General features: G+C 32.4%; 1 protein-coding gene across 1 annotated transcript in view; it reads right to left on the bottom strand.

Annotated features, from left to right (window-relative positions):
• Positions 1–404: 404 nt before the first annotated feature.
• LOC139510435 (putative uncharacterized protein DDB_G0282133) overlaps positions 405–19,764 on the bottom strand; it is a 29,395-nt gene continuing 10,035 nt past the window's right edge. Inside the window, exons 5-8 of the mRNA XM_071297021.1 lie at positions 15,242–15,350; positions 11,933–12,018; positions 2,828–4,163; positions 405–723 (exon numbers count right to left, since the gene is read on the bottom strand). Of these exons, the coding sequence (XP_071153122.1) occupies positions 677–723; positions 2,828–4,163; positions 11,933–12,018; positions 15,242–15,350 (1,578 nt within the window). The 3' untranslated portion in view covers positions 405–676. The remainder of the gene's footprint in view (positions 724–2,827; positions 4,164–11,932; positions 12,019–15,241; positions 15,351–19,764) is intronic.

Here is a 19,764-nt window from a genome sequence, read left to right on the forward strand (position 1 = left end):
AGAAATTATTGCTATGTTTTATTATTGCAAATAATGCTTCAGGATTATAGCCGCAATTATTTAAACTGGCATTTTGAATGTTTTAATACAAATTAAACAGGATTTTTCTCAATATCCCAAAAGTTAAAACCCCCTTTTAGTCTAATATTATAAAATCGCAATTATAAATGCACGCAATAATTTCTGACTTCACAGTATCTAAGAAAAGATTTTCATTGTGTTCAGTTATTCTATGCCACAAGAGGCAGTAGTTTAAAACGAATCTAGTGTTTAAATGTCTAAAATGTTCTTGGTTTTCAACTGTTTTAAACAGCAATAACAAAATATGTTAAACATTTAACTGTATGGAGATTTTCCTGAAATCACAATAAATTAAGCACACAATAAATATTGAATTTACATTATTATTGAAATTGTTATTTTATTTAATCACACTGTTTAAACACATATTTCATCTTTTAGCTACAGACTCATAATTTTAATAGTTTCAAATGTTCCAAAAAAAGCAATTTGAATCTTTTTTGCATGCATGAGTACATATTTTAGTGCCCCTCAACAGAATTGTTTTTAAATAACAGTTAGTTTATATTTTCATAAATCAGCATCTTCTTGAAGCACTATTTTCTTTCAAGGTTACTGTTCCAGACCACAAATCAAATTATGAATGTCTCTTTTTCTACATCATTTCATCTGACAGCTGGGACAACAGATCATCACTTAAATCTGAAATAAAAGGATAAAAGATTATATACATAAAACATCAATAAAACAAATAAAGCATGTAAATTTCACCTGCAATTCAAATATACAATGCATCATCATGACTAAATTACTTGTAGGCAGAAAAATAACTTGAGTGTGGTTTATGGCTATGAGGACGCTTATGTTCTACAAAGATATATAGATGATAATGAAAAGTCCAAACCTTTCACCAACATAAACATGAACATAAAATCCTTACTTTCCCATTTTTGACTCTAATGCGACAATATGTATATAAATGGATTACATCCCCATTAGTCATTTACATCAAACACCATGTACCTGTTGAATGTTATGCAGTTGCACAGTTTTAACTTGAAATGTATCTACATGTACACCAGTTAAGTATTGAAGTGAATATTGCTCAGCCCAAAAAAGTTACATTTGACTTTATTTACATAATCAAATAGACGTATGGTAATTGTTTTCCTACCAAAAGGCATGAAAGTTAAACTTCATGTACCAAAAAAAAAAATCATAATTCTTTATAATAATTTTTCTTACACTGATTTACAACTATATAAAAATATGATGTGGTATGATGAACAAATGACGTAAATGCTAACAACCATATTCTATAATTCGAACGGTAAACCTTTTCAATCAGGAAATTATTCTATTTACTAAGTTTGGTAGCTTTCTTTTGTACACCATTCATTGCCTGACCAGACAAATCTAATTAATCCCTCACCAAATGAGTTTTCTTTTAAAAAACAAGAAAGTAAGACAGAGAGTATGAACAAGGCTCTCATGAAGTTGTGGAAATTCCTGAGAGATATAAATTCTTGTCAACCATTATAATAGTCACACAATGTCGTGCATAAATCTGTTTCTCTGACAAATTTTTCACTTCTCTAGGGTAAAGTTGTAAAAGCAGACAAAATATTACTACCAGAAATACCTGACTTGTGAAATATTGATAAATTCCATAGAGATTTTTGTACATTATAAGATGTAACTACAATATTGACTCCTATAAAATAATAGATATATATGATTATCCCATACTAAATCAGTAATAAAAAAGTTTGTAAAAGCTTTGGAGAATTGTTCAGTATCAGATATCTAGCATGTGGGTAGATGCAGTTAATCAAGTTTTGAAATAAAATGGTTGCTTGCACATGATTTGTGCTAGATATTGGATTACTTAGCTTGGAAAGTAAATAGGATTTAATGTGACAAACAATACTAATGCTTCCCTAGTCATTAGTAAATATTTATCACATGACAGTCATGAGTAAATATTTATCACAAGACACTAAAAGAGAGATTTTGAGGACTAAATTGAGAAATTGGACTATAAATCAGAATTTAAAGTGAGATAAGACAAACAACTTAGCCGGTGAGATGGGGTGAGATGGACAGTTGAAGTACTTTTAGCTGCTAATTAAGTAACTGTATACTTTGATACAGCCATAACAGTATCATTATTGTGTTTTGTCCAGTCCTTTTATAGCAAATTTGTAGTCAACAATCAATTGATAATCTTTTATGGTCTGATATAAATGGTAATTCAAAGTTTTTTTTAATTTGGGCAATTTGGAGCTTGGAATATTGTACATGTAACCTGTATAGACATTCTGATTATTTAGACAACATGTACCTTTATTTTGCCTGTTGAAGAAATACCCAATTATATATATATATACACTATCAATATTAAGACTAAGTTCTTAGTTAATTGAAATATATTTAATAAAGAGCTGCACCATGAACACATGATACACCCATCACCTTTTTAGCTTTTCTTCAGGCTTTAAATGAAATCTATTTGCGATGTTGTCTGACAAGTCTTGACGATGGACGAATGGACAACAGTACACAATAATATGTCCTGTAAATTGTTTTGTTTACCTTGACCTATTACGTTACTTTTTCATCAACATTCACAGGATGTGGCTGCTTAAGTATATTGATCATTTCTTTTGGTCCCTTTTTCTAACTGATCATATTTAAAAAATAAAATCAAAAGTAAAGTAAATCTAAAATAACTTTACATATATCATTTTTTTTTTAAATCAGAAAATTGTGCACAGTTAAATTGTACATTTAAATAAGGACTCACCATCATGCCACATGGAATCAACTTCAAAGCATGGTCTGGGTGGATCTCTAACATGTTTCAATACATTCTTGGTAGTAATAGCCTTCGACTTTACTGTCATATGAGTGTCTGTAGTTTTACATATATCAGCTGACACTTGAGTCCGATTTGATGATTTAAACCGGAAACCATTTTTTACTGATGGACTAGCACTACATTCAGTAGTTTCACTATTTGATGCCTGCTTTACAGTATTACCAGATTTAATAGGTACATTGGGAACATTTCTTTCGTAATTATTGCATGCATTTGTGTTTCTCACTTCAAGAGGGGTACTGTCATGGCCAATCTTGTTAGAATTAAAGTCTGTTGAACACAGATTTCTACTGAAATAAGGCTTCTCACTAATTTTTCTTTCATCATATGCATGTGTCAAGCTTATTGAAGATGAAGCTTGATTTAAGTTTTGTAAATTTTGATTTATAGAAACTGGTGTATTGGGAACTCTACTGTTAACAGATGGGGTTATGTTCATATTATTTGTCACTGACGGTTTTGCCGTTATTTGGCTATTGTTTAAATTTGGTGTCAGAGCTATGTGACTTCCTGTGTTATTTGACTGAGCTGTGTGACTTCCAGCTCTCTGTACCGAATTACAACCAGTGTTCAATATATTTGGTGTTTTCACAAATTTAAACTTGTTTGAACTTTGTGGCCTCTGAGGTGTCTGATTAGAAGAATTCTGTTGAATTGTTGGAGTATGTACAGCAGGATTATGAGTTAGTTTTGGAGTTGTCACACACATACTGCTTCCTGTCTGATCTGATCTTGCTAAGTTACTGCTGTTTATTATATTTCTAGAATTGTCTGGAATAGAACCAGGCGTAGATAAATTTCCTTGTCCACATTTGTTTGAGAAGGAAGGTGTAATTTGTTGTCCAAATTTGCTTGATATTGAACCAGGTGTAGCCATATTTCCTTGTCCAAATTTGTTTGAGATTGAACTAGGTGTAGATATATTTCCTTGTCCAAGTTGTATTGTGATAGAGTTAGGTGTAGACATATTTCCATGTCTGCCATTGTTTGGCAAGGAACCAGGTGTAGACATATTTCCTTGACCACATGGAAATGATGCCATTGATGGGGTTTTGGTCAGATTTATTCCAGATCTCCTTCGGATATTACTATCTTCACTGATATAAGGTTCCACTTGGTGAAGTACTGAGTTTAAGGATGTATTTTTTTCTATATTTCTTATGGTTCTCAATCCATTTGATGTGTTGCTATAAATAACAACAACATTGGCTGGAGTGACATTCAGATAGTGGTTTCTGGTTGTTGGACTTATCATGCTAACCTGAAAAGACAAATTGGTTTTAATTATATTATCATTCATTACTTTTAATCATATGAAACATTCCAAGTATACTATCCCTTGTTTTATAAATAGAAATATATACCGGTATATAAGAAAACAAGAATGTGTCCATAGTACACGGATGCCCCACACGCACTATCTTTTCTATGTTCAGTGGACCGTGAAATTGGGGTAAAAAATCTAATTTGGCATTTAAATTAGAAAGATCATATCATAGGGAACATGACTACAATAGATCTTTATACTGCATTGTTGATGGCTTAGGATCATTCTTAGCTATAAGTTTTATTGTGAAATTGACTCATGAACTTCAAATTAAAAAGGTTTGACTAAACAAAAGTTGAGAACTGTGAAAAATTTCCCTTATGGTTGTTTCAAACTATGGACCTACATTCAACCAGATGCTCCACAGGGCACAGCTTTATACGACCGCAGAGGTTGAACCCTGAACAGTTGGGGCAAGTATGGACACAACATTCAAGCTGGATTCAGCTCTAAATTTGGATTGTGATTAAATAGTTGACACAGCATAGGTTTCTGACACAGAATGAATGTGGTCTAATGAACTTAAAATATTTTTTTTGCCATTGAGCAATTCACTATGCTGTTGAATATTAATCCTCTCAAAACCAGATGCTCCGCAGGGCGCAGCTTTATACGACCGCAGAGGTTGAACCCTGAACGGTTTGGGCAAGTATGGACACAACATTCAAGCTGGATTCAACTCTAAATTTGGATTGTGATTAAATAGTTGACACAGCATAGGTTTCTGACACAGAATGAATGTGTTCTAATGAACTTAAAATTTTTGTTTTGCCTTTGAGCAATTCACTATGCTGTTGAATATATTTTTCACATCCCCCTTTCCCTTATTCCAAAACTGATCTCAATTCAAATTTCTAATGGAGTTTGCAACAATAACTACTCATTTAAATACATCATAAAATATTAAAATGTAAAAAAAGTGCTTGTTATCACTGAATGGTAAAGATTGTTTTAATTTATCAGTTGGTAGTAAAAGTGAATATACATTGTATATTGTATAAAACAATGATTTAAGTTGATTCAACTACTATTCTGGACAAAGAAAGATAACTCCAATTAAAAAATTTCTTGCTATTGCACAATATTGTGCAATTAGATATTTCTTGCTATTGCGCAATACTGTGCAATTGAAAATACTTGCTATTGCACAATACTGTGCAATTGAAGATTTCTTGCTATTGCGCAATACTGTGCAATGGAAAATTTCTTGCTATTGCACAATACTGTGCAATTGAAGATTTCTTGCTATTGCTGAATACTGTGCAATTGAAAATTTCTTGCTATTGCACAATACTTAATATTATAATTTTGGATCCTGATTTGGACCAACTTGAAAACTGGGCCCATAATAAAAAGTCAAAGAACATGTTTAGATTCAGCATATCAAAGAAGCCCAAGAATTAAATTTTTGTTAAAATCAAACTTAGTTTAATTTTGGACCCTTTGGACTTTAATGTAGACCAATTTGAAAACGGGACCAAAAATTAAGAATCTACATACACAGTTAGATTTGGCATATCAAAGAACCCCAATTATTCAATTTTTGATGAAATCAAACAAAGTTTAATTCTGGACCCCGATTTGGACCAACTTGAAAACTTGGCCAATAATTAAAAATCTAAGTACATTTTTAGATTCAGCATATCAAAGAACCCCAAGGATTCAATTTTTGTTAAAATCAAACTAAGTTTCATTTTGGACCCTTTGGACCTTAATGTAGACCACTTTGAAAACGGGACCAAAAATTAAGAATCTACATACACAGTTAGATTCAGCATATCAAAGAACCCCAATTATTAAATTTTTGATTAAATCAAACAAAGTTTAATGTTGAACCCTTTGGGCCCCTTATTCCTAAACTGTTGGGACTAAAACTCCCAAAATCAATCCCAACCTTCCTTTTATGGTTATAAACCTTGTGTTTAAATTTCATAGATTTCTATTTACTTATACTAAAGTTATGGTGCGAAAACCAAGAAAAATGCTTATTTGGGCCCCTTTTTGGCCCCTTATTCCTAAACTGTTTGGACCTCAACTCCCAAAATCAATCCCAATCTTCCTTTTGTGGTCATAGACCTTGTGTTTAAATTTCATTGATTTCTATTTACTTATACTAAAGTTATTGTGCGAAAACCAAGAATAATGCTTATTTTGGCCCTTTTTTGGCCCCTAATTTTTAAACTGTTGGAACCAAAACTCCCAAAATCAATCCCAACCTTTCTTTTGTGGTCATAAACCTTGTGTCAAAATTTCATAGATTTCTATTTACTTAAAGTTAAACTAAAGTTATAGTGCGAAAAACCAAGAAAATGCTTATTTGGGCCCTTTTTGGCCCCTAATTCCTAAACTGTTGGGACCAAAACTCCCAAAATCAATCCCAACCTTGCTTTTGTGGTCATAAACCTTATGTTAAAATTTCATAGATTTCTATTCACTTTTACTAAAGTTAGAGTGCGAAAACTAAAAGTATTCGGACGACGCCGACGACGCCAACGTGATAGCAATATACGACGAAAATTTTTTCAAATTTTGCGGTCGTATAAAAACTATCAAAGTCTATCAGTAATTGAGAACCAATGGATACCTGTCGTTTGTTAAAGACCCTATGTTGACCTCAAGATTATTTTATTTTTTTGTGTTGTTTGGTTGCTTTCTTATTGATTTGTTTATTTATTCTCAAACCTGCCTTGGCTTTGAAATAGATTGAAAGGAAGTTTTTCAGTACTAAGGTTCAAGATTGCACTGCAAACATGTATAATCTGCATGAATCTATTCTGATATGTACAATTAAACAACCATGTTATTACCAAGTTTGAATCTTACATTGATTTTATATTACATGTATTACATTATGTCAGAATAGTTTGTTTACAATATTTAGATGGGCTTTCAAAAATCTATCTGCAGTGAAAAGTTAGATGCCTCTTACATAATATCTGATGATTAGAAACCATCATTGTACAAAACAGCAACTTCTTTTGCCATTACGTTATGTAACTTTTATTCTAAAATTAACACAATGATCAGTCACGATTTGTAACCCTATCAACTAATTTCATTTAAAACATGTAAGTGACTGATTTTCAAGATAAATTTAAATGGCTGCAACAACAAAAGCAATCATTGTCATATCTAAATAGTATTGATGGAAACTTTTCGTTGCCAAGATAATTAATTAAAATATTTCCAGAAATGCACTGAAAAATCAATCAAATAAAGAAAATGTCTATTTTTATTTATACTATCTAATAAAGAAGACAAGTCGATTTGTTGGGCTTTGTCTATAAATAAGAGCATTATTCAGATTTCTGGTTAACTTCATTTACAATAGACTTCAAACTTAATATTAAGAAGTATATGCTGGCATTTAATTAAGTTTTCTTATAGGAAATCTAATATCACAATGATTTCTATTTACCAAAGCAATTCTGATAAGTTTTACAGGTTATATATGGTCTAAAATCAATTGCACAAGAAGTAAAATTAGTTTTAATCTCTTTCTTAATGCACGTTTTGTTTAATCATAATCTAAAGTGTTTTTTATTGAGGGGTGATAAAAAAAAAATCTCTGATAATGACTTGAAGTAAATTCATTCCAGAATCTTTACAAATTTACTTCTTGTTCTTGAAAACAACAACAAAACCCAGAAAACAAATGAAGTTCTATCTTGACTGACAATTTTCTATAAAGATGTTGCTGTTGCTATGACTTCATTTATCAGTGTGTAACATGCCAACTCATGTCTTATCCCGCAATGACATTTGGGATTTCAATAACAGAACAATTTATTTCTGGAGAATAGTTTTGTTCAGGATTTTGTTATCACCAATTACTTTTTAGCATATAAAGAGAGTATAATGAGTTAAAAAAACAAGGTTTTATGTCAATAGCATTGACCTGATTTATTTTAGCATAGTTTAGCTTTCAGTAACTGAGTATTTCTTTTCCTTCATGTCTCTTGTATATCTGAAGTATTGTGTCAATTTTTCTAGAAGTTACAGGCCTCTAGATGGTATCTATGAAATAGATTTTTCCTTACACTTTCCCAAATATGGACCATTCTGGTTAGTGGTGAAAGGGTTGTAAATTTTTTGGAAAAAAAATTCTCATAAGGAGGACCTATGAACTTTAATACTGATCCTAATTTTGCCAGAATATTGTTGCATTTTTTCTACACTGTACCAATGATCATGCTCCCTGTCATACTGTTAGTACTATTCCAGGACAAATCAAAACAGTCATATTTTTGCACCCCTGCTATTATGCAAGTGCAAACTCCTTATTTTTTAGCACAGGGCCGTAACTAGGGTTCGAATTCAGGGGAGGCAGGGGTTTTGGGGCCGGCGATTGAGGGGGGTTTGGGTTTTTTTTCTCTCTTAGTAAAACGGCTAAAAATGACCGTTTTCCTTCGATTTCCTTACATCAGTATAGCTTGAACCTGGAAACAATTTTTATGCAAAAAGAAGCTGAGATTGCTGTTCAGGGTGTACCAAGGCTCCGTCTTGAAGGCCGTACTTTAACCTGTAATTATTAGCATTAAATACACTGTGACCGCAGATTTTTTTCTCAATAAAATCAGTTGCTTAACCCGTTTTCCTTTGATTTCCATACTTTAAGAAATTGTATTGCTGGACCCTGGAAGCAATTTTTATGCAAACAATTATTATCTGTATTTAAAGATCAAAGATCAAAAAATCAAACTGATAAGTTAAAGAAAAAACATATAAAGCAACTTGAGATCATAAAACACAAGATATCTTTTTTATTGAGGACCTTGAATTTCAATATTGTTGAAAGCTTAACAGACATGTATATAACTACAACCAGGGACTTTCTATAATAGTATATACTTAGTATAGAAAGTCCCTTCTACAAGGAATGGGAGTGTCTAACTTCTAAGGCATACCAAAATGTTCTCGTACGATCAGGAGACGTTAAAAAAATGATCCAACAGCTGATTCAGCCGGTAACGAATTTCCGATAGCATAAAAGATTCACAATATAAAGGGAACTTCCTCTGCTTAATTGAGCCCCTAAATAAATGTGAATAGTTAAGTTTTATTCAAAATTGTCGAAAGCAAAGTTCATATGTGTTCTCGTACGAATACTGAATAACAGAAAAAATAATAATACTGAAAAACAGTTCACTATCGATCAAAATCAGGAAAATGACAGATATATCACATATCATAATAACACTGTTAAAACTATAAATTGTGTTGTTCATAATATAAATTTAACTTCTGAGTGAACATATTGTCAATACTTGTATTTCATTTTATTACTTCAAAAAAAAAAATTTGGTGTAGAAAATTCAGGGGAGGCAGTCCCCTGCCTCATAGGTAGTTACGGCCCTGTTTTAGCATTTCTTTTCAGTGAAGGTTAAAATTCTCTGTCAATTCAAAGATCCAATTCACCAACTGGCATAATCTTATGTAATTTTTCTATTTTTTGTTTTAAGTTCAAAGAATTTTTTTTACTGCTGGTTGTATAGATATATTATTAATTTCCACAAAACAAGCACTAGAAAATTAAAATCTGCATTGTTCAGTATCTTGTGCATTCTGTTTTGAAATGTGTTCATGAAGAAATAGTAAAGCTGAAACTGTATTATTATACCATTATCACCAACTTAATTAAAACCTAGCATGCAATTTTAAATCATAATTTAAATGTAAAAAAATATGCTTCAAAGTTAAGAAAGAACAAATTACTACTCGTCAGGAAGTCTTCTCATCTATTGATCTTTGTAAAACAAAATACCTTAAAAGCTGTACATGTTAACAAATGGATTTGTTAAAGTCATCCATAGAAACAATACATTACTGTCAGCCATTATTGGAAGAGTATAAAGATTTATTGTGACAATTTGGAAATATTATTAATTTATTTTCACAGTTGTTTTCATAATTTATCCATTCATCCTCGTATGTTATGATATACGGTTGTATTGTCTTTCAACAAACTATATAAATAGTCTACAGTTTTGTCCTTTCTTTAATTTCTATGATTGGCATATATATCTTTCAAGCCACACTAGGGTATCTTAAATTGTGTCTTTGAAATAAAGTGGTTATGATTTATTCACCTATTAATGTTACAAATGGGACAAGACATAATAAGAGTAGAAAGTCTTACTGTTGTAATCCGGTTTAGTTTAAAACCAATCCATAGAGTCGAAATTTTCTGGTATGGATAATTACAAAGCTTGTTTCATTGTGACAGCTTGTCTAAGTTTGTCACCTTACATGAAAACTAACAGGACTTTGTTTGGAATGATATGTCATATAATAAATGCAAAAAACTGAGGAATTATAATTTGACTATTAAAGAATATAGTATTGTGACCTTTTCTTCTTGTTAATAGTCATTTCTCAATAAACAATTTTTTTTAATATTAAAGTGTTTAAGAATGTTAAGCTAGGTATCAAAATATATGCAAAAAAAATCTTTCAAAAATAATGATGATAGTCTTTCAAATGAAATGAAATTTGAAGACAACAAGCTTGTTGTTCAGTGGCTGTCATTTGTTGGTGTCCTTCATATGTGTTTCTTGTTTTTTGTACAGGTTGTTGGTTTTCCTGTTTTCAAGTACCTATGAAACAACCCTTTTCCTAGTTTATCATGCATAATGACCATCACTAAGACACCTGATGAACTTTAACAATGCCGGGTAGGGATACAGGCTTGATAAATGACATCATAATGGCACTAATTTGACAAACTTTTCTGGTGTTGAACATCTCAAAGTTTGTCTATTCAACTTTAAGGGTATCATTTTCTGTGTATAGAGATGTTGTTCCTATTTGATTTCCTGCAGTATCAAAGAAAAAGAAAACTTTTTCATGCGCAGCAGATTTCAATTTGATAGTTCTTAGCTTATTCAAAATATCTATTATCTATTATCAAATTTGAGAAAGTCTTGCCTTGCTGTTTCAGAGATAAAATAATTTAAGAATGATCTATTCTGAACACAACTGAACTTCTTTCTTATTCAACCTACATGTCTGAGGACAACAGTTCCAGGTTGAAGGTCACGCTGATGTTCTTTCTTATTCAACCTACCTGATTGAGTACAACAACAGTTCGGGGTTGAAGGTCACACTAATGTTCTTTCTTATTCAACCTACCTGTCTGAGTACAACAATAGTTCAAGGTTAAAGGTCACATTGATGTTCTTTGTAGTTCAACATTCCTGTCTGAGTACAACAACAGTTTCAGGTTGAAGGTCACACTGATGTTCTTTGTTATTCAACCTACCAGATTGAGTACAACAACAGTTTGGGGTTGAAGGTCACGCTGAGGTTCTTTGTTATTTAACATACCTGTCTGAGTATAACTGCCCAAGGTTAAAGGTCACACTGATGTTCTTTGTTGTTCAACCTACCTTTCTGAGTACAACAACAGTTCCAGGTTGAAGGTCACACTGATGTTCTTTGTTATTAAACTTACCTGTCTGAGTACAACAACAGTTCCAGGTTGAAGGTCACACTGATGTTCTTTGTTATTAAACTTACCTGTCTTTGTACAACGGCCCCAGGTTGAAGGTCACACTGATGTTCATTGTTATTCAACCTACCTGTGGAGTACAACTGCCCCAGGTTAAAGGTCACACTGACGTTCTTTGTTATTCAACCTACCGATCTGAGTACAACTGCCCCAGGTTGAAGGTCACACTGATGTTCTTTGTTATTTAACCTACCTGTCTGAGTACTACAACAGTTCCAGGTTGAAGGTCACCCTGATGTTCTTTCATCAAACTCTGATGAACTGTGCCATAAATCCTTCCTGTAATTTATAGTAACAACAGGTATTGATATTAAATCTACTCACTGGGCATTTCATGCTTACAACATTAATACACTCCCCCCCTTTATATTAAATGATAGCAGGTTTTAATTTTATATGCAGATTGAGAATAACTAAAAGCTTGCTTTCAATTTTATATAAAGTGGTTTTAAGGAGTCTGTATTGTGCTTCTAGCAAATTTATAAAACAGTCTTTAAGCAGTCAGCAAACCATGAGAATTAGGTCAAGGGCAATGGATATAAGTCAGACAGTCAACTTCCTTTCATACAGCATATATATATACATTTGCACAAGGAATGAAGCTGCCATTCTTTAAATGAGCAGGCTTTTGGAAATATTCAAAATCAAAAATGAATCTACATCTTTTAATACCTTGTTTTAATTTAATTCAATTGCAATCATACTAGAGTTAATGCATGATACTTCAAAAATGTCTTTTATTTATTTAACGGTTCAGTCCAATGGAATGACCTATCGTAAAAAAAAATGGTTATGGTATCTAATTTCAACAATTATGTAAAAGATTACAAGCAAAGCCAAATTATGGTACAATATGTGAAAATCTATCTAAATGTCTCTTAACTGAATAACTCTGGAACAACAAACCAGCAAATAAAAAAAGAAAGTCAGAAATAGAGAGCTTTCTTCTAGTTAAACAATAAAATGAATAATACAACTTTTTTTAAAGTCAGAACCAGTCTTTTTAAATCAGTACAAAACTGTTTTTCCCCATCATGTTTATCTCAATGTTCTCTTTGATAATTAAGTCAATTGGTTGTTGAAAACCACATGCCCTCAAGCAATTCTAAGCAACTATTAATTACTTCAGTATAGTTAAATCAATCTGATCAACTGTTAGGTTAATTCAAATGCAAATCTCAATTACTTTGAAGAGGGGCAACATCAATTTATTGATTCAATATTTCTACTTTAAAATGTATTATAGTTTAAAACAATATGTAGAAATGGATTTTAAATGTAATTAAAAGAAAGCTGAGTAATGCTTTTGTATTCAAATAGAGGTAAATTTTCCAATATCGCTTCTGCATGATGATCTTCAATTACAAATTTAAAGTGCTCAGGGACATGAAAACAAAAGGCTACTAAGAAAAGATAAACAATGTAATCTGATACGTAGAAGTATGAATCTGTACTATGGTAATACCATGGATACAAAGCTAAAGCATTTCCGTATAAGACATTGTTTCTGAGCTATAAATGTCCAGCTTGATCAATAAATGTTTAACTACACCACAGAAAAAGGAAGATAAAACTCAAGGCAGCATCTCATAAAAATTCATCAAAAAAGGATAGGACATTTACATAAAGAAATTGTCAAAGCATTCCAAATATTTGAATTCCATTTGACTGTCTATAGTCCTGTTTTATAATTCCTTGATCATTTTTCATCAGATCATTGTCTCAGATCTGACAGCATAAGCACAATTTACCCTAATCTTTTAATATAAATGTAAATCAATCAATCAATAACCAACCATGTCCACCGTTAATGGAAGAACTAATTGCTATCGAAGGAACAATTATTGATCCTGACAGGAAACGTGATAGACACAAATTCTCATCCATAATTTACTATTTGACCATTCAATGATGTTTTATTACAATTGTATAACAGCTATAGCAGTGCTTGTAGTTAACAAAGAGAAAAATAAATGATGATTGATCATGTTGATGGCCTGAACACTCTAATCATCTGTATACATGGAATAATCTATTCTTGTAGCTGTGAAATTAAGCTATATTAACAGCCTGTGTACCAGTAACTATCAAAATGGAATAAAGTATATAACAAAGAAATAGAAACACACCAATTTCAACTTCTTGAAAGTAAATGTTTTTGATGCATAGGTATTTTATTAGAAAGTCAACAAAATAAGCCAAAAATTCCTGTAGTCTTAAAATCATATAATACTTCAAATTCAATATCCTATAAAAATCTAGCAAGAATTGTACCTAAGAGAGCACTAACAAGGCCATTTTCCATAAATTTAAATTTCAAAGGGGCATAACTTTAAAAAAAATAATTGCTCATTCACTATTATAAAACTCGAAGAGATATTGCTATAAGACACATAGACAGACGCCTGGTATTTCGATGTCCCTGCAATGTGTTATGACGAGGCAGAACAGTTATGTTTTTAAACATGTACTTTGCATGGCTACACTTTACTATGAAACAAGTGTACATGAACTTTTTTGTCCAAGAAAATCCAATTTATTAACAAAATCTGAATAAATGCACTACTATATTAATTCATGAGACCTCTTGTATAATCTTCAGACAGCGCACAGTGGAAGTGCAAGGGAAAAATCGTGATGAAATAATGCAAACAACTATGCCCCGGAAGGTAAATAGTATTAAAATGTAATGCAACATTGAAAAAAAATATACATGGGGACACATGGAAAATAAAAAATCTAGAAAACTATATGGGAAAAAGTAGTGAGTTTTTTTATGTTGATGAGTATACTGTGGATTCATTTATTTTCATGGTTGAGCAAAATTTGCATATTAGTGGATATTTGATTTCATGGTTTTGGCAAATTCTGCATACATTCCTTCAGAAAATTTGTAATTCATTGATCATTTGAATTCGTGGTTCTCTTGTACCCACGAAATCCACGAACATTAGTATCTAACGAATATCAATGAACTCACAGAACTTTGTTTTTAAAAAGGATTTTCACAGTTAACTATTTTATTAGGCCAAATAAAAATATATGTGTGGTTCCAGTTACCCGACCGACCCTAGTTCAAACCCCCCGACCCTAGAACTTTTTTATTCATTTCTGAAAAATAAATTTTCAAACGATCAAATTTTGAGGAATGTGATATAAAATAATTAAAATCATATATTTCTGTCATTTAAATTTCCATCAGAGTATCTGTTACGGCTAAAATTCAAGAATTCATAACAGATTGCAGCAAAATTAACTAAAAACGTATCATGACTGTTTATTTTACAACCAAACACATGTAAAAATGGCGGACTTCCGGTTGGGGCGTGTATAATACCGGAAACAATTTTGGTAAGCACCCGATTTTTTTTCCGGATTTTGACAATCAAAAAAAAAAAAAAATGCCGACCTACAGACCCTGTTTTTTAAAAGTATGTAACTGGAACCACACATATATTTTTATTTGGCCAACTAACATGCATATAAATATACCTTTACCTACCAGATTTATCTTTTAAACAAATACTAGCATCAGACCCCTGCCAGTCCACACTCTCTATAACAGCTATCACTAGGGGTACCTTTCCTTTAGGTAGTAGTTTCTTTTTGGCCTAAAAATGTATTTTATACTATATACATGTATCTTTAAAACTGATGAAGGTATACATAAATAAAGGAAAAAGCATTAAAAACAGAAATTGGTTATGATTTACCTTCGTTTAAATCAACTTGAAATGTTTTCCCTTCTTAGGCCTAACATTAGCAAAATTTCAACTACTTGCAGCAAGGAACGACTGCACTCCAGTCCTTCTGGAGTTCCTTTTCAATAAATAAGAAGGAAGCATTGAAGTTTTCAAAATATATAATAAAAGTATAGCTCACCATTCCTGTTTCCAAGCTAAAGATTGAGAAAAATCAACACGTTTTAAACTTTTTTTTTATGAATAACCTACACAGAAAAGGCATTTGAGAAAAATAATATATGAGTGCTTAAAATTTTCTTTCGGAAAAAAATGAAGATATTAACTGCTCATTCTTATTTGAAATTACATTATCTGAATTATCTCCCTTTGAAAAGCAAATAAAAGCAAGAAAATGTACATGTAGGACACCATGCCCAGCTTGCACTATCAGACTCCCTGCTCATGATTAGTGAACAATGAAACCACTCATTCTATAAAACTAGAGGCTGTGTTTGTTGCTCACCTGCATGTTCAACTTGTAAAAATATAACACTTTAAAGGGCAATAACTCCATAATGAGTTAACTATTAATTCAGTTTTGACATGTTTGACGACATATGTGTAGATCTTGACCTGCTGATCATTTCTGTATTTAAAGTTTTTATCTATCTTAATGGTATTGGCTAACCTGTGGTGTCAATTAAGTTTCAAAATAAAATACCCTAAAAATGATTTTTGCCAAGTTGATTCCAATTGGCCTAGCAGTTTCAGAGGAGAAGATTTTTTGTAAAATTTAAAGATATTAACAGATGCAAATCCTATGACTCTTTTGGTCAGGTGTGCTATGAATATCTCATAATAAAAAAAACATGAGCTCAGGTTCAAGTTTATGTAAACTACTTTAACCAATAAACAGTTGTGCATAAGAGCATTATACGCCAGTCACATTTTCTAAGAATAAAGTTAAATTAAAGAACCTTAGCTCACATACCCCACGTCCCCACATTGTCATTGGAGGAATAAAATATGTGTAAGAAAAAAAAATTGTATAAGAAAAAAAAATTGAGTCATAATTTCCTGTCAATATGCACATCTACATAGTTTGTCCTTATTATCTACAAAGTTTTTATGAAATTATGTTGTGTGGTTTCAGAGGAGTTGCGATGACAAACTGTTGCAGAAGTACATTGAAACAAATAAGTTCAAAGGGGCGCAACTCCTAGAAAAAAATTGAATCATAATTTCCTGTCGATATACACATCTACATAGTATGTCCTTATTATCCGAAAAGGTTTCATGAAATTCTGTTGTGTGGTTTGAGAGGAGTTGCGATGACAAAAGGTTGCAGTAGTATATTGGGCAAATATGTTCAAAGGGGCGTAACTCCTGGGAAAAAAATTGAATTGTAATTTCCTGTCGATATGCACATCTACATAGTATGTCCTTATTATCTGAAAAGGTTTCATGAAATTCTGTTGTGTGGTTTGAGAGGAGTTGCAATGACAAACTGTTGCAGTAGTAAATTAAAGTAAATAAGTTCAAAGGGGCATAACTCCTAGAAAAATAATTGAATCACAATTTCCTGTCGATATGCACAACTACATAGTATGTCCTTATTATCTGAAAAGGTTTCGTGAAATTCTGTTGTGTGGTTTGAGAGACGTTGCGATGACAAGAAACAGTAAAATTGAGAATGGAAATGGGGAATGTGTCAAAGAGACAACAACCCGACCAAATAAAAAACAACAGCAGAGGGTCACCAACAGGTACAGGGGCGGATCCAGCCATTTTTAAAAGGGGGGGTTCCTAACCCAGGACAAAGGGGGGGTTCCAATTACATGTCCCCATTCAAATGCATTGATCGTCCAAAAAAAAGGGGGGGTTCCAACCCCCGGAACCCCCCCTCTGGATCCGCGCCTGAGGTCTTCAATGTAGCGAAAAATTCTCGCACCCGGAGGGGTCCTTCAGCTGGCCCCTAAACAAATATATACTAGTCCAGTGATAATGAACGCCATACTAATTTCCAAATTGTACACAAGAAACTAAAATTAAAATAATACAAGACTAACAAAGGCCAGAGGCTCCTGACTTGGGACAGGCGCAAAAATGCGGCGGGGTTAAACATGTTTGTGAGATCTCAACCCTCCCCCTATACCTCTAACCAATGTAGAAAAGTAAACGCATAACAATACGCACATTAAAATTCAGTTCAAGAGAAGTCCGAGTCTGATGTCAGAAGATGTAACCAAAGAAAATAAACAAAATGACAATAATACATAAATAACAACAGACTACTAGCAAAGGACTGACGGACGGACGGACGGACGGACGGACGGACTGAGGGACGGACGGGTCAAAACATTATACCCTCAACAACCCGTTGCGTGGGGTATAAAAACTTCTCAATATTCTCTATAAATCAAAAATTTTTGAAAAACTAAAGGGAGGTTATCTTATTGCGAACCCTATCGTAGTTTTCCACAGATTCACCGGCAAGTTACCTGTCCATTTAAACTTTTGTAAGTTCTATTGTCCAATCTAACAAATACAATAGCTATTGTTCTCTGTTAAGTTTATTCAATGGGACCTTTACATTTCTTGCAAGAGAAATCTATCACTCACTGATTAATTTACTGGAACAAAAACTTGAACTGTCAATGATGAAAAATACATGTACAAATAAGTAATTATAAAACTGCATGTGATGTTGTATTTATTCAATCAATAACACATTTTTAATTTGTTTGATATAAACAGATTTAAAAATTAAAAGTTGATTTCTGATCAAATTTCAACATTTTACCTATTAAAATTTGATTTTTTTTAGTCTGTTCACAAATAAAAACTTGAAATGATAATATTTAAATAAAGGTCTTCATAAATTTTGTATTCTTTATAACTGAATAACCACAAAAAACATGCAAATTCTTTGAAACATAAATGCATGCAGTAGTTAAAAAAAATCAGAAATAAACTTTTTTATAATTAAATCAGTGCTTATATTGAACAGATTGAAAATATATTATTGATATTGAATAAATACTGTATCACTTGCAGTTTATGTGAGTTTATACATGTATTTCAATCAACAAAGAAGATATTATTTTGGTCAGGCAAATTAATCAATGAGTGATAGATTTCTCCTAGAAGAAATTCAAATGTCCAAGTGAATAAACTACACAGAGAACAATAGCTATTGTATTGATTCAATGGGACAGGTTAACTTGCAAAAGTTTAAATACCTTGGTCAAGAGCAGACGACTCTATGGTAAACTTCCATTTGGTTCACAATAATAGATCTAAACTAGTCACCAAGGTTTCATGAAAACTGCTCAAAGCACTTTAAAGGTATTGTCTGAAAACAGGAAAATCACCCCTTTTTAGCTCACCTGGCCCGAAGGGCCAAGTGAGCTTTTCTCATCACTTGGCGTCCGGCGTCCGTCGTCCGTCGTCCGTCGTCCGTCGTCCGTCGTCGTCGTCGTCGTTAACTTTTACAAAAATCTTCTCCTCTGAAACTACTGGGCCAAATCAAACCAAACTTGGCCACAATCATCATTGGGGTATCTAGTTTAAAAAATGTGTGGCGTGACCCGGTCAACCAACCAAGATGGCCGCCACGGCTAAAAATAGAACATAGGGGTAAAATGCAGTTTTTGGCTTATAACTCAAAAACCAAAGCATTTAGAGCAAATCTGACATGGGGTAAAAATGTTTATCAGGTCAAGATCTATCTGCCCTGAAATTTTCAGATGAATCGGTCAATCGGTTGTTGGGTTGCTGCCCCATAATTGGTAATTTTGAGGAAATTTTGCTGTTTTTGGTTATTATCTTGAATATTGTTATAGATAGAGATAAACTGTAAACAGCAATAATGTTCAGCAAAGTAAGATCTACAAATAAGTCAACATGACCAAAATGGTCAGTTGACCCGTTTAGGAGTTATTGCCCTTTATAGTCAATTTTTAACCATTTTTCGTAAATTAAAGTAATCTTTTACAAAAATCTTCTCCTCTGAAACCACTGGGCCAAATTAATTCAAACTTGGCCACAATCATCTTTGGGGTATCTAGTTTAAAAAATGTGTGGCGTGACCTGGTCAACCAACCAAGATGGCCGCCACCGCTAAAAATAGAACATAGGGGTAAAATGCAGTTTTTGGCTTATAACTCAAAAACCAAAGCATTTTGAGGAGATCTGACATGGGGATATAAATGTTTATCAGGTCAAGATCTATCTGCCCTGAAATTTTCAGATGAATCGGTCAATCGGTTGTTGGGTTGCTGCCCCTGAATTGGTAATTTTGAGGAAATTTTGCTGTTTTTTGTTATTATCTTGAATATTA

Source organism: Mytilus edulis, chromosome 1, assembly GCF_963676685.1.
Source record: "Mytilus edulis chromosome 1, xbMytEdul2.2, whole genome shotgun sequence".
Taxonomy (NCBI): Eukaryota; Metazoa; Mollusca; class Bivalvia; order Mytilida; family Mytilidae; genus Mytilus; species Mytilus edulis.